This window comes from Pollachius pollachius (genome assembly GCF_949987615.1).
Source record: "Pollachius pollachius genome assembly, chromosome: 14".
Taxonomy (NCBI): Eukaryota; Metazoa; Chordata; class Actinopteri; order Gadiformes; family Gadidae; genus Pollachius; species Pollachius pollachius.
This window is the reverse complement of record NC_136947.1, coordinates 4,813,287-4,830,060: the sequence shown is the minus strand read 5'-3', so window position 1 is coordinate 4,830,060 and position 16,774 is coordinate 4,813,287. Positions and strand designations below refer to the sequence as shown.

At 43.1% G+C, this 16,774-nt stretch overlaps 2 protein-coding genes across 2 annotated transcripts; one reads left to right on the top strand and one right to left on the bottom strand.

The window, feature by feature from the left end:
- Positions 1-2,033: 2,033 nt before the first annotated feature.
- apoda.1 (apolipoprotein Da, duplicate 1) lies at positions 2,034-3,286 on the bottom strand (the record flags this gene model as incomplete). Its single annotated transcript, XM_079750551.1, has 4 exons — positions 2,034-2,266; positions 2,615-2,700; positions 2,794-2,915; positions 3,170-3,286. 4 exons carry the CDS (start codon positions 3,284-3,286, stop codon positions 2,034-2,036), a joined length of 558 nt encoding a protein of 185 aa, XP_079606677.1.
- Positions 3,287-6,924: 3,638 nt separating this feature from the next.
- On the top strand, positions 6,925-8,414 carry apoda.2 (apolipoprotein Da, duplicate 2; the record flags this gene model as incomplete). The annotated part of the gene is made up of 4 exons (XM_079750653.1): positions 6,925-7,044; positions 7,502-7,623; positions 7,723-7,811; positions 8,173-8,414. 4 exons carry the CDS (start codon positions 6,925-6,927, stop codon positions 8,412-8,414), a joined length of 573 nt encoding a protein of 190 aa, XP_079606779.1.
- Between the last annotated feature and the right edge of the window lie 8,360 nt (positions 8,415-16,774).

Sequence of the window (16,774 nt, the reverse complement as noted above, 5' to 3'; positions counted from 1 at the left end):
GTAATCCGAGCCCTTCGGTGATCCCGCAGCGATGGTCCTCACTGAAGCTGTGTGGCATATGGCGAGAAGCCAGAGCTGTTTGATGTACCGTTGGCCCCCGGGACAGAGATCACACTATATTATAAAAAAAACACTTTTGTACGGGGGAAGAAAGAGGAAGGCAAGGCGTGAGGAATATTCTCAAACTTTCCTGCTGTTTCCAAATCAACACAAACCCCCAAGGATCAAAGACCGCCTCAGGTTATTCGTTCACTCCGGTTTAAAAAAATAAAATCGACAGAAACAAATCAAAAGAATAAATACATAAATAAGCCACAAGCCACAAGTTGGAATCCCAAAAAATATGAAAAACAAACCTTTATATCATGTTAGTTAAAAAACATTAACAAACTTAATGTATATATTACTCTGTATTTAGGATATATGTTGGGCTTTAATAAACACACCTTTCATTGGCTGCCTGGTCCTGGTCCATCAAGAGTCCGTGCTCCTTCAATCCTCATCCATCATCCAGACATAATTAACTGGATGGTTAACCACGGAAGCACATACAATCAATTAAGTATTTTTATTTTTACGAAATAAATTGCCTGTTTTTCTGAATTATCGACAATTATAGCAGAATTGCGAGAAAGTCATGAAAGAAACAAGATGATTATCTCAGAATTCTGAGAAAAGTTGGTAAATAACCATTCTGCTCTCCTTTTCTGAATTAAGGAGTTATACCTCAAACTCCTGCTAGAACCTGTCACCTGCAGGAAGTGTGGTTGCTGCTGATAATGAGCCTGACCCTTCAGTGGTACTAAACGATTTCAAGTACAGGGCCATTAGCCTACAAGTGGTTCCGCATGGAAATAATTCGGAGAAGAAAGTCCAGTCATATGCTGTTTGGCAGCCTTTACCTAGGGTCATCTAGGGTATCAACTGCGGCTCGCAAATAGAGAACAACAAACCTTGAGACGTTACCAATACAAGTTACGTATCTTGCTCGCAATTATAAAAAATATATACATTGTAACAGACTGCATTTCGATAATGTTTTTAAGACCTGGTTGCCTTGAAAACGAGGTAGCCTAATGCATGTCCAATCGTGCACCAAATATTATTTAAAAGATGATTGATCATGGATCATTTTCCTTAACCACTTGTATTGAACTGGGATACATGTCCTAAGGAGAGGTTTGGCATTTATAACGCTGATAGATCCATACCTTTCAGCTGGGAGTCAAACACCTTAGCCACTGACTAGGCTATTATCCGGCCCAATTATCAGGCATCAGACTGTTTTCACAACCTTGTGTCATGTTTTGTATCATGGAAGTCGCAAACCTGAGGATGAATAGTTTTTAATGAATCATGCTCACATGATTGTATAGGCTTTTATTGACTCTAATGAGACACTCTGTGGCTGTAATTTGGGACATCAACAACATTCAAACAAGAGGCCATTACACAGCTTAAATGGTTACTCATTTTCAAAAGGAGTAGTGTGTACGATAGAAGTCAGCCAATTATAATAACATGCAGCACAATAACCACCCGATCTCTAGAAAGCCAACGTTAGAAACGTTCATCATTCCTCAACAGCGCCATCTTGTGTTTCCTGTACCCTGTGCTACGCTTTAGCCTGCAACATATTGAAATCGAAATATATTTTTATATTTAATATGAAATAAAAATAAAGTGTAAGGGTATGGGTCAGGGTCAATTTAATGATCAAGGAATATTCCATTCAACTTTGAGGTAAAGTGGGTTCTTTATTTGTAACTTTTCACCCACTTTCAGGTAGGCCTACTATATATATAGGGGACGGCTTCTCTAAATGTTCTGTACAGGTGCCTAAGTGATGAACTTCCTATATCAAGACAATATTTTTTAATAAACAAAAGTACAGCTTAAAAAGTATAAAAAAAAAAGTCTCCAAAAGTGCAGAAAACAATATGTATTAATCTTACAAACTTAAAAGGCAAACTCAAAGGCAAGCATGCAACATAGTCGCATGCTTGTCGACGGGGCGGAATCGACGCTCAACTTCAGGCCTTGTCGCATCCCTGCTGCCGGGTGGCGATCATCTGGGCGACGTCGATGCTGTTCTTGGCGAACACCTCGTCGGCCTTCTCCAGCGTGCCGGCGGGCGGCGCGCGGACGCGGCTCAGCACCCAGGCGAACTCCACGTGGAACAGACGCAGGATGTCGGTGCACGAGTACACCACGGCCGCGTTCACGTAGTCGGTGGACAGGATCCAGTACGGGGTGTAGGGCAGCACTGTCGGGATCAGGAGGGAGAGAGATACGAGAGCGTGCACACACACGCGCACACACACGCGCGCGCGCACACACGCACGCACGCACGCACACACACACACACACAAACACACAGACGTGATTAAAGCATGGAAACAAAGTATGTTTGGGTTCCATGTAATGTGTATCTGATTTTATACGTTGTATTCCAATACATTACATATACATAACATGTTTATAATACATTTTAATTGTCCCATGCACACTAGATTGGTACACACATATACAAGTGCACTATGCGGGTATACACACACTGGGCAGGTTCACGCACCCACACTCACAAACTAAACAGGCTCTCTTGGCTCCTTACCGTAGGAAAAGGTTATTCCCAGTTTGGCTGGGTTCCTCGGATCCTCTGTTATTCCAAAGCCCTCGATTTTCCTCAATTCACCCCTTCTGTTGGGTCAAAGATAAAGTTATCTGTTATTCATACCACACAAGTGATATGCCACACTATTCTAAATTCTACGTTTTTCTCTTTAATCTCACAGTATCTCTGAGCTGACTACTCGGACAGAGTTATCCGCCTTTACGGTGAAGTTGGTCTCGATGCATCGTCCCTTTTCAAACTGGGCTGGCAGTTTGGCGATTTCATACCATCTCCCAGCAAACTGTTAGGGCGAAATAAACACAAAACGTCAAGGGTTATCAAAAATGCATGCGCATAGGTCCTGTGAGTATAGAGAATCAGCAAAATGTAACAACATCATCAATAAAAAATGGATAAAATACATATTTTTAACGTACTGCATAAAAACGAATGGTCTATGGCCATCTGTTCGTTATTTATGGGGAGAATGCTTCACGTTTTGAACAGATCCTTCATGGCTGGTGGTGGAGGTGGTGGTGGTGGTGTTGGAGGTACCTGCTTGATGCTGAAGTCGGCCTGGGTGATAGGCTCAGGACAGGGCCCCCAATGGGGAACCTGGCCCCTCACGAGGGGTAGGAGAACCAACAGAACCAAAGCGATGGATCCAGTCATAGTGGATGGTGCCGGTGTAATCTGAACAAGGGAAGGGTTAGCCCTTGAGATGAAAAATGCAACAACAAACAAGCTACTACGCCTATGGAATAGCAAGGAGATTTGCAATGTTTGGTCTTTTTAATGGTCTTCTGAACAGTTCCATCGTGTTAAGAGTCTGAGTTTTAATGTTGTTGGAGCACATCTTACAATCAGGTAGAGGATGATTGCAGATCATTATAAAAACACAAATAACCTTTTTGATTTCCTAGATCGTTGTTGAGCGAACCGAAAATCAGTTTAAAGATGCCGTGTATAATAAATAACTTAATTTTCTTTTCTGATACATTTTGAAAGTATTTGCTCTATGCTGAATCTTAAGTATCAGAAGGCCTACCTGCTGGTGAAGAGAGTGGCGTCCCTTGCAGTAATCCTTGTGTATGTCATAGACACGATGCTCTCTGCTGACTTTTGCCACATCCCAGCCCCATTGAATCAATGGGGCTCTTTGTCTGGGACCGGCCTTATTTTGGACATAAAGTAGACCATTAGCTAATGGGAGTCATGGGAGACACACCAGCATGCGTGTTATAAAGCAATCGGGTGGAGGATCCCTCTAACATAGGAACAGACAACCCTTTTGGACTCTGTAAGGTCATCCTTAAAATACATGTTGTTAGGTACTGTCATTATTTGTAGCAGTTCATGGTTTGCAGTTCCATCTTTGGAGGCGATGTTGCCGTTAATGTCTTTGGTGAGAGGGTTTCTGATGTGGTATGGGGTCACTGCCATATAGAACTGGAGGAGGTAAATGCATTGCAGTTTTGCGATTTCAGTTTGCTTTTTTTTGCTAGACTTTCTCCCATACTTCCTCTGTTGGGAGACTGCACACAACAACACAGGAACAAGAACTTGGACAGGTGTTCCCAGCAACTGTTATTCCTGTTGCTGTTGTAATACTGATTTGATGTCCAGGTTTGGCTCTGTAGGTATTTATAGCACTAGGATTTCTAGGTGGTTTGATTGGAGTGGGATGGTTTGGCATTGTGTTTAATGTCCGAAAGCAAGTGTGAAAGAATTAACAAAAAAACAAACACATTTAGTGAATTGATAATGAAGTACAACAATAAAAACAGGTAAATAAACCAAATGGCCTACATGGCAACATTAAAGCCACTGGGTAAATAAGGGCGACATAGCTTTCAACTGAGTCTGATTGGTTGATACATACTGCAGCATTGCAAAGTTAAGACCAGTAGTACCTGAGTAGATAACCTATAACAATATTTGTCTGTAATGGCCTGTAATGGTTGCTCAAAATTGTTCTCAAAAAGACGTGGGTCTTGTTTCCTATGTATTATTTACCACCTACAAATCTCCTTTGTTTATTTATTTCAATAGCCTCTCTTAAACCTCTAAAGATGTGGTCTATTCTGCCCATGCAACGTGTATAGACATGGGAGAACTATAATTATGGGTTAGGTTCCTTTTTTTTCAAATGACCAAAGACAGCTCTTTCTGAGCTGTTAGGTGTTGTTTATATTTTTATACAAATCAATGCATTATTATTGACACATTCTGATGTGTTTCTACTGCAACCTCCAGATTGTATGCAAAAAGTTAACAAGGATCATCTCAGGGGTGAAATTAAAGCAGGAATGTGTCCATGTTTAACATTAGCAAACATCTCGTGGTGAAACCCACTAGGACACCTGTTTAAACACACTGGGGGGTCTCGTGTTGGTTATCTGCCTGTATTATGTGGTCCCAAAGATGCTCAAAGTTATGCTTGTATGTTTGTATGTACACACACGTCCATACACACATAAACACAGGTCATTTGGCTCTTGTGAACATAGCCAGCTGTCAAGGGAAAACGGGGGGAATGACATTTAACCTAAATATACAAGAATGTCCCAGGAACTTTGGCGTAGAGGCGCAATATAATAACGTAATTAGTGTGTTTGTGTGTGTGTGTGTGTGTGTGTGTGTGTGTGTGTTTGTGTGCGTGTGCGAGTGTGTGCTTTTTTTGTTTGTGTGCGTGTGTCTGTGGGTTTGTGTGCGAGTGTTTGTGTGTTTGTGTTTGTGTGCATTTGTGTGTGTTTGTATGGGTATATCTTCATGCATGTGTGTACGTGTGTGTGTGTGTGTGTGTGTGTGTGTGTGTGTGTGTGTGTGTGTGTGTGTGTGTGTGTGGGTGTCTGTGTGTGGGCTTCAGTTCAGAAGGAATGTGGTTGTGAGGTTATCTGTGGTCCTCTCAGACTCCAAACTCGTCTGTTTTAGAGGGCCTGAGCTTCCGAGGTACAAATGGCAATTTCGGGTTTCATGGACCCCTTAAATCCAAGCGCTAATTGCATCTGCGTCTCTCAGCTAGCTCAATGAAGGATGGTTCCGGATTATTCATTAATATTAATATAGGCCAAGTTCAACTCGTACCCGAATAATAGCCTTTTTTAATTTGTTTTTAAAAGTGGTACTAAAAAGTGGTGAAACAAAACGAATGGCTCCATACAAAAGAATAATGAATCCATTTTGTATTGTCATCCATAAAAACACATGTTATAAAATTATCAGGTATATCAGGAATGTAGTTGGCTGTCAGGGTGGATCTATTTTTCTAAATCACCTTGAAGGTGATCTAACTGAATGATGAATTATTACAGTTAATTAGTTTGACATAAAGGAGGAACTACAATGCGATTCACTGCAATATGAATTTAGGACGATGACTTCATTTTTGTGGATATGTGCTATGGGATAAATTGTATGGATTTATCTTGTTCTGTAAACAGAGAAGACCTACATCCAAGGCACCTGACATTTTTTTAAATCAATCTCCTTTACCTTTCCCTCTCATAAGTGCTACGTGCAAGTCAGGCGAGGTTAGCTTTAAGCTAACGAGTATGCCATGTTTAGCTAGCAAATTAATCATCCCAAATATTCAGATACCTGATTCTTGTTCAAAACAAAACCATCCCAGACCTTTGTGTAGGCTTTACGTTAAGCATTGCAGTCAAGCGCCCGGAGAAATGTGGTCAGAAGTTTAAAGTTTGAAATAATCAATACAGGCTGTGAGCTCATCGATAATGATTGAGAAGAATGAATCTTTTAAACCGGGGCACCTTCACATATTAACTTTCTAAGAATACCCATTCACATAGGAATGTGAATGGGTATGTGGTCAACCAAGGACGATCCGAACACGCCATGCTATTCCCTTAACTTCAACGATTTCATTTGTGATGCAACAAAAGCGGGACAGCTCGATGCATCGATGTGTATTTAGCCATGGAGTGACATAATCAGCTGAACAGGTGCCAGGTCTCCCACCTCTTTACGGTAGGCCTCTTCTATAGTTGCCTCTATGTAAACAGGTGGGAGGGGCCATCTTACACGGTCGTTAGTTCAGCTGAGGCTCTCAAGCACTATAAATATGAAGCCAATCCATTTCAATTCATTGCAACCAGGTAATTCTCCAGAATACTAACAGGTAAGAAGCAGCCCTGAGCTGCACTCTCTCTTGGCAACATCGTCTTTTATAATGTGGTGTAAAGCTCTCGACCGTGTAAGCTAGTGCTCAATATATTCCCGGCGTGTTCAGAAGAAGTCGTCCATTTTGCTTCTTTGTCCTCTCTCTGTCTGTAGGTTTCATAAGGAAGATGCAGGTTTTCCAGGTGCTCTCTCTGACGCTGCTGTCCGTCATGGCAGCCAACGCTCAGGTGTTTGTGTGGGGGAAGTGCCCCAACCCCGCCGTCCAGGAGAACTTTGATGCCTCTCAGGTGAACCCCAAACTCCCTGCTCTCGTTACTTTTGCACGCTTTTCTCTTATTTGTTAGTGCATCTATTTTCCTTTTTTCTTTGGGAGGGGACAGCAAAAGCCATTTCTGTTCTCTCTCTCAATTCAAATCAACCAGCTTCGCTAACAGAACCGATGATCTGCAGTTTTGAGAGCTGAAGGGCCACTATGCGCAGATTGCCAAACCGGTGAAAACATTCACTGAATTGTAAACAAATGCTAAATTGCATGGCTTGGTTCAGCTTTACCTACAGTCTGATGATCTTCTCGTATACAACACAATCCACATTGAGGCCCAAATGTGACAAAAGCGGGCAAAACCATAACGCTCTAGACAATCTACAGTATTTAAAATGAATGTTTAATCTGTTGTTCACCGACGTTCCTGTTCCAATTCCGACTCTTCCAAAACTCACTCTGCCTGTTCTCCCACCTTGCAGTACTTCGGAACGTGGTACGAGATCACGAAGCTGCCGACCGTGTTCCAGAAGGGCGAGTGCGGCACAGCCACCTACACCAATAAGAGCCCCGGAGTGGTGGGAGTCCTCAACAGAGAGCTGCTGTAAGTGGCCCTCCAGGGACCGACTGGCTCCTTACAATGTGGATGCATAAGTAACGAGTGTTTTCTGCGTATGAATGGTTTATTTTGCCTCTTTCCCAGCGCCAACGGAACCATCAACTCCATTGTTGGATCTGCCAAGGCGAAGGACCCGTCTGTGCCCGCCAAGCTTGAGGTTTCTTTCTTCGAGGGTAAGGGCATCACGCACGCAAACGCATACACACACGCTCACACTCAAACACACACACACACACACACACATAAGCACGCACACATTCACAGGCACACAAACATAAGCTCAGACACCAACCCACACACACAAATGCATGTCCAAACCCCTCTTTGTTTTCGTTTACCAATCCAAGTTCCAACATATTCTGTCTAAATATCACCAATAATCAATACACAAAATATCCCAATTCATATTGTAGAAATCAACGGCACCAAGGCCTAACATTTTTTATCAAACGTACTCCACACGACTATATAATCTCCCCTACGCCGTTGCTGTCTTGGTTGACGCTTGATTGTAATGCCGCGCCCCCCCTCCAGGCTCTCCCCCTGGCAACTACTGGGTGCTGTCCACCGACTACACCGGCCACGCCCTGGTGTTCGGCTGCAGCCAGTTCGGTCCCGTTAGCGCCCAGTTCTCCTGGATCCTGAGCAGGGAGCCCACCATGCCCGAGGAGACCCTCGCCGACCTCCAAGGCATCCTGGCCTCCGCCGGGGTCAAGGTCGACAAGCTGACGGCCACCAACCAGGACCTGGCCCTCTGTGCCGCCATGGAGCAGTAAGCTCCCCCCAGGGGGGATTAACCCACGGCCCCCCAGACGCCCGCTGTGCTCTCAGCCTGCTCGTCCTGCCTCGGATCATCTCCCCCGTTGATGGTTCGCGACCACTTTTTAGCGCATGCAAAGTGTTTCATTTGATTTGCTTGCTTGCTCGGTACCCGTGTAGAGTGTTTAAATTGTTGTGCAAAAATAATTGCAATTAAACCTGGATCAAAACACCGTATTTGATGGCTTGGTGGTCCTTTCATTGTCGTTTGCGTTGTTGGGTCGTGCAGGTAGCAGGTCGGATTGGTGGCGGCTGGCCCCGGGGAAGATGGCTTAGATATTTAGGTTTAGCTCTCGGTTCCGTTTGAGAGATTATGCTTATAGCTGTCTTAGAAAAAAGTATTTTATGTTATCACATAAACGGTATAGTCTTCATCAAATAATGTAATAGGCCGATTGTGTAAATGTTGTCTGCATCTAGAGATAGCAGCCTTCTTGAACGGAGTGTTTTGCAACCTGATGCTGCAGCCTGGCCTCACCATCCTCTACCCCATCCATTCGCTCAGGCTTTTATTGTTTGAAATCCCTTTGTTTCTTTTAGCAGGGCAACTCCTTTCTTGTCTTTATTATGTAAATGACTTTGGTCACCTAAATCATGACTACCTCCCCTTTCCCTAATTCATTGTGCATTGAAAATATTTCATGGGTTGTCCAGCATTGTCTTATCCTAACAAGTCTCACCAGTTCATACCAGTCTGGATGAGAAAGGTCGCCGTCTTTCACCCATTGTTTTATGTTCCCAGCTGTCGTTCAATGACCATGACTCTTAACCAAATACTTTGCAAACAAGAGTGTCTTAAAAGTCACAATTCTTCTTCAGTAGGGGAACGGTTTAGGTGAGGATAACTGCAAGGGATGGAGTAATAGTATGGGCTACATTTATTGATAAGTAAATAAATGTGTACAATTCAGAGTGACAGTGTACAGGTGAAAAGTATTCTCATACAGGCTGATGCATCAATAGGTTGAACTCTGTCTATCAAACTCCATTGGATCGAGAACCCTGTCCTCCTACACAGTAGCTTTTGGCCATATTAAAAAGTTACATTTTTGGGGGGTTCTTCAATACCTCTGTCCTGCAGTCCTCCAATATCAGGGCAGTCAACACAATTCCAACCTGTCTAAACAAAGCCCATGTTTGGGTGTCACTTTTTATAACTCAAAGTTCCAGAAGATATAAAATTAATAAGAATATAATAATAAAATATATAATAATAAAACCTTGAGGGCCAGATGTAGAAAGCAATGGGATTTGCAGCCATTTTGAAATTAGAATAATTGATAAATACATGAATACAGCCTATTTTGTCACGTAAAATTGATACAGAGAATAGAAAATCAATTGGCCATTTGTTTTGAGTTGCATGTGTGCGTGCGTGTGTGCGTGTGTGCGTGTGTGTGCGTGCGTGACGTCCCTACTCTCTGCAGGGTTCTGGGCGGAGACGGAGACAGCCTTAAAGGGGTCCACAATAGGTCCCTTTACAACCTATTACTGCCACCACCAGCTCCAAAATGGGTGACTTACTGGTTTTCTCCTTTAGGGTGGACCCCCAGTGTTTTCTTGCAGCAGCTCTCCGGTGTGACGACACCAGAGCTCTGGAGGCCGTACGGGACAACGCACCCCCCCACTGAAAGACTTCCACAAGCCTCACGCTGCCCCACCGGTCCCCAAGATACTCCTCAAACAAGCAGGCAGAGGTTTGAGTCATGCAGTCATCGTCACATGTTCCTGTTTGACGCAGGTTTGGAGCAATGGTGAGCAATAGTGGTACTATTTGATTGTTCTTCTCACCTGAAAGGGTGTACCAATGTGCCTGCTTGTGTCTGCCTGTGCAGAGTCTGTGTGAGGAGATCTTTCTTGTAGTTCTGCATTTCAGTGGATCCTAGTTCCTCTCTAATCAACGTACTTTCAAGTAATTTTTCCCTCTGCTTTTGGATTTACCCTTTGCGTAAAGATAGATGCCGGTTTCTGAAAATGCCTCTTGAAGTTGATTATGTGTATGAACGTCATGGAGTGATGCAGCAGCATGGATGCATCCTCACCTGGCTGGCAGGATAGAGAGCAGGGTCAGAGAGATCACCCATGTGGCAATCATCTTTATTAGCTGGGGGGAGAACGGTACAGACAATATATACTAAAAAATATGTACTACAGGCTTCCTGACCTGCCATTCATTCAATACACAGGGCCAGAGGATGGATCAGCGGGGTTCTGAGGAGGGTCAGTGATGATAACACAGTGTCACTCAAAAGTCAGCTGAGAGTGACAATTTGGGGATTTTAGTGGGGAGGAAGGAAGTGAGGGAAGAAGGGGGAGAGGAAGGAGTGATACAGGGGGATCTTGAAATAGAGAAAACACAGGAAGGAAAATCCTTTGGAATTATTAATAGAATAATTAATCAATTGAAAAGGTTGCTGGATAAAGTCTTGATGTCTTCATTCTTGAAATTCATGTACAAAAGCGTCCTAAACGGCAGAATATACCCTTATCAAGATATAAACCTCTCTCTCTTTCAAGTAAGTTTAAAATGTATCTGTTTATGTGTAATGTCTTTGTGGCTAAATTCCTGTCGTAACTTATATGAACTGATTCATGATTTAGTGAGGCATAGTAGTATTGAAAGTGTATAGTTCATTATTGTGAGATATATAGTGGGACAGAGAGAGAGAGAGAGCGAGAGAGAGAGAGAGAGAAAGAGAGAGAGAGAGAGAGAGAGCGAGAGAGAGAGAGAGAGAGAGCGAGAGAGAGAGAGAGAGAAAGAGAGAGAAAGAGAGAGAGATAGAGAGAGAGAGAGAGAGAGAGAGAGAGAGAGAGAGAGAACCCCTATACTGTGTAGTGAAATATATCAAAGATGGGATATGGTGGTCAGAGATGGAGCAAGTCTTCCCTGGGGCAAAAGAGTGAACGTCATGTAACACGGATCAGTGAGGGACCGTTTCTTTTTGGAGGGAATGGAGTTAAGGATTTACCTCCCCTGACTTTATTCCAGGGACTCCTGATCCTTGAGGATCCTTGACTGTAATCAAGGCCTAAATGCGATTGCCAACGGGGATAGTGCTGCACCTTACAGGATTAGGCTTTGGCGGGGTGGCCACCGGGGCGGCAGTCACCACAATGCTGCCAATTTGTCCGGACAGCAGATTGGTGCTGTAATCACAAGATGGTGCGTGACCGCTCGCGAACCAGGTTTTACCCTCTTTCGAGGTTAAAACCTTCGCCTCACCGTGACTTCTGTAATGCTTGCTTGCCCACAAGCTGAAGAAATCCCCGCTAAAAGGCTTACACCTAGCAGATTCTTAAATGAGTGGTTTACACCTATTACTAATACTCCCTTAATTCCTAAGCCATTTTTGGGTGATTCTGTTTTTCTCAGAAAAGAGATGATCAGAACGTCTTGGGGCAAATATGTTGTCTGGAAGGGAACAGCAGACAGACATATGGACAGACAGACAGGTATACATGTCATGTAGGCGGGAAGGCAGAGGAATAGACACAGATACAGGTTGACAGACAAACAGTCTGTGGACATAAACTTATGTGTATGTGTGTGTGTACATTTTTCAACACATAGATACGCAAGCACACACATACACATACATGTGTGTGCTTGGGTACCTGTAGATGCATGTATCAATCAATTATTTAACTTTGCCTCATTTTGCTTCACCGAGACTCCTGTTATGCAGTGAGGCAAAGTGTGTGTGTGTGTGTTTGTCTGTGTGTGTGTGTGTGTGTGTGTGTGTTTCCACGCACTTGCATGCGTGCACGCGTCTGCGTGCACATACCTGTCCATGCGTGTGTGAACTTTTCCCCGCTCGCCACCTGTACGTGTGCGTATGTAAGATAAGCACGCATCACAGTAATGACACCTGAGCCTGCTTAGGCCACACTTTACCGAGGAACGGGAGGAGGGCAACGCTAAACCACTACCACCGAGTCGGCGGCTCAGCCAACACGAACCCCCGCGGCCAACGGCTATGCCCACCTCGCTGATACCTGGACGTTATCTTCTACTCCCCCTTCCCCTACTTCCTAGACGTGCTTCTCCCTGTACGTAATACACCTGCGCATACTTTGAAGAATGCAGGGGGCACTTTGGGGAAATCTATTGATACGTTTTAAGATTTAAAGGTTCAAAGATTCAGCGTTTTTTTATTGTCACATACTCTTATAGGATGTGCAGTGAATTGTTTTTGAAACATACTCTATATTTCTGTCCTTAAAATATACATATATTATTATATTATTATAATATATTCTAATATATTATATTATAATATACATTAAAATATATTTTAGTATTGATTCTGGACAATATTCAATAATACCACTTTACTTTAATGTCAATACATACGAATAACAAAATGCAGTCCAAGCCAATGTTTTTCACTATATCAATGCTCATGTTTACACCAAATAAGATTAACAGATTATTACAATTGTTTATTAGCATTTTCTCCCAATCCCAAAAGGTGTTGAAAGAGATACTTGCCTTCAAATAACATCTTGGAGGGGATACATCATAGAAAACAGTTTGAGAGCCACTGCTACAAAGCACGATGGAGGGAAATGCAGGGCCAGGCTGTGGGTGGGTGGTGAGCACCAACGGTCAGATATGGCGGTCTGAGGCCGAGGAGGATCCGAACATATATAGGCTGATCCCCCCACCCCACCCCATGTTTGGTTCAAATCCCAAAGCCTACCCCCAGGGGTACACAGTACCTCTGACCCCCATTCTGGACATCTGAAGGAAAACCAAAACAAAGGCTATCCTCATCCCCCCTCCCCAACCATTCATCTTCTTCTTAGTGAGCAGCATGGGGCCACACAATTTCAGTTGGACTGTGCGTGCGTCCTTGTGCATGTGTGTGTGCGTTTGTGTGTGTGCACGTACGAGCGTGTGTGTGCTAGGACTACGCAGAGGGCGGACGGATGGACGTCCACCATACCGGGCCCCATCGGAAAAGGAAGCTAAGCGTTTAGGTGTCTTAACCGCGGGCCTAAAGTGCTAACAAGGGATTAGTGAGGTAAATGTTAAAAGAGGTTTAGCAGCTCCATGCTTAAGGGGGCCAGCAGCGCTGCTCCAGTAATTACACATGAGAGGCGAGATGCAGAGCCGAGCAGTTGGCCGGCAGATCACATGTGATGTCAGTGCAGGGACGGCTTACCGCAGGAGATAAGGCCAGCTAATGGAGATGAAATAAATCTGTATTTAAAAAGTATTTTTTTTAAGTTAAGGCAGTTAGCTGGCACGCGAGAACGGTAAAGGGGCCACTTGGGTAGTTGTAAGCGAGGCAAGGCCCCGATCAGTCGGTGAAGTGAGCGAGGTGAAGTGTAAGACGTTTTAACTTCCTGGAGGGAAACCTGTGATACGAGTGTGGCTGGGAAACCAACACCTGATTCCTGAGCAGCATATTTCCAATTGCTTTCTATACCTTTTGGGTTTTTGGAGCGAGACTGACCACATTTGTGCTGGTGCTAACTGGTTTGAATTTGAGGTGAGTCAACTAAAATAATCTTCTCCTTCTGTTCTTCCCACATTTTTCTCGTTTTCTGTGACGTGATTGGTTAGTTTGTTTAGTCTGCGTTTACATTTTTTGCACTGTGAAGGCCAATTCCAGTAATGTTTTGTGGAGTGTGATTTTAAATTTCCTGCAAAATAGATAGTGAATTGTCTAACAGGATGCTCTTTGGTAATTTGCCATGGGAAATGTTCAACCTTGACATATAAAAAAATATATATATTTACAGAGACAAATCATATTCATGAATGTAAAATATCCGATCTCAAGCTGATTCAAGCTGAGTAAAACAGTTATCCTAAGGTACTTCGCGATAACGGCAAAAGGAAAAAGGAGAATGATAAATGACCATAACATTTTTTTAAATTCATCAAAGAATGTTCCTACATTGAAAATAGAATTGCACTGTAGTAATGCATCCATGAGTCTTATTTTCTCATAACTGCAACCAAACTGTTAGAAGAGTTGATGTAATGAATAAACTAGAATAATGTAGGATGAGGGTGGTTATGTGGCATAGGCAAAGCTGAGGTTCCTTACCAACACTGACGTTATTGAAAGATAATGCACATCCTTGGAACGTTATTGATCAGAATCAGGTATTCAAAGAGCTGAAGAACATGCTTAAACCTATCTTAAAGTTTACGCGAAATTAAACTATGTAATCAATTGAATTTTTTTAAGATATTTTATTATTTCTAATTATTCCTTTAATTATTATCAAAGTCAAATGTAAAAAGAGAATACACTGTACTTTAAAATGTACCTTTTTCTTTATTAGCATTAGGCGTTTCCCTGCTTGGTTCCTTTTGACCTTTGACCTCTTAAGACAACCATTTTTAGACAAGACAACAATTTTTGTATGCATCAACAATATGTGCCTTTACGATAAACACAAAAAACAAAAATCATAGGACATTCTTTGGGCCTATGAATGCATTACAAATGCTTACTTCTTGTCTGAACCTGAATGCAAGCATTGATGGCAATCATACGTTGGTTGATTTGCCATTTGTGTGAGAAAGTAAGAAAATGGATGTTGGGTGCTATAGTGTAGAGCAGGTAGACATTGATTGTCATTTGGCTCTTTATTAAGACATTATTTCCAAAAATGCGTAATAATTTCAAAAAATGCTGCATTTTTGAGTACAGGTTGCAATGCGTTCTGTCGAAGAAAAATGTATTACAAGGATAACATAATTTTGTGGCAAATATATATGAATTCCATCATTTTAGTTCATTGTGAAAGTTCCATTCCTTTGAACGTCTGCATTCTATTTCATAATCCAACATATCTTGGCGGGAGGGATAGAGTTATGGCTTATGTCAGAATTGTTAAGCCAGATCTTGGATCAATACTTGTCGTGATAAATAAGTTTCACTATGGTTCACTGTTGTTTAAGAATGCCATGGAATCGAAACACATTCAAGCACCCAAGATGGGTCGTTGCTGCAGTGTGCGTGTGTATGTGTGGTTTTGTGTGTGTGTGTGTGTGTGTGTCCGTGCGTGCGTGTGTGTGCAAACATGCGTGCGCAGGTCTGCGTGTCTGTATGTCTTGTCGGGGATTAGGACGACTAGACAATGCCTCTGTCTTGTCTGATATGACCTCCTCAGGGCTTCATGTAAGTCGTCAGCAATTTTTCCCTTCAATTCATTCCCATAATGAGATTAGCCTATTAATTACAAATAATCCAACCGCCCAATCACAAGACAGTTGGTCACTGCGGCGCAGCCTTCGTATTTGACAAATTTATATTGATGCTTAAGACCATAGCCAGTTTATACTTCAACACACTACAATCAGTTATTGTGGTGATGTTAAACAATTTAACTTTAAGAACTCTCCAAGATACCGAGGACTGAGGATAAAGATGTGCTTAGTCCTTAAATGAATGATAAAATCCCATATAAATGTGACTGTCTCAGGACCGGAGCCCTACACCAACAGTTTGTCATGACATAAAATAGGAGTTTCAGTAACCTCAGAAAAAGGCCAAGATATAAAGCCTCAAATTAATTTCCCTCTCTTTCTCGCTCTTTCCCGCCTCATTCGCTGATGCTAGCTAATAGGGGGGGGGGGGGGGGGGGGGGGGGGGGTGTTAGAGAGAGAGAGAGAGAGAGAGAGAGAGAGAAAGAGAGACATAACAACACAAGACATAAACCGATTGCGTGGCCAGATTTATCCCCAAGGTGTTTTGAGGGCATCTCTGGGTCTGATGGGGGCTAATAAGCTTAGCACTTCGGGTGTATTGTCCGCCATGCTTACAGGCCAGGTTTGCTGAGGGTAAAACGCTAAACGTGTGGATTACCTCCAACACATCCCTTTAAAGTGCTGTATAGCCAGGACTTAGCTAATAGGATGCTGGGGTGGGACAGGGTGGGGAGCTTGCTGGCCAGTCCATGGGCAACAGATGTACGGGGCAGACGGCTGCTAGGCTAACTGGGGGATTACAGGCCCCAGATTAGACGGTTTTCTGGGGGGGATTTCCACGAGGGCCATGTGGGTAAAATCTTTCAAGTGCGTTTGTGGATAACACCGTCATGCCAACTTTGCATTGCTTTATATAAACAAGGCCCAGACTTTGATACAGAGTATTTCTCGCTACAGTATTGATGCATACATCATGACATGAATAAAGAGCGCTATTGAAATAGGAGCCAAATGCATTTTGCGCCACCCTGATTCTCCTCTCGGGGAAGCCAGACACTCAGTGGCCTGGGATTAGGCAGAGCTGCATTATTGGGCTGTCGTTTAACAGTATCATATTGGCTAATGGGATTTACGCAGTGTTGG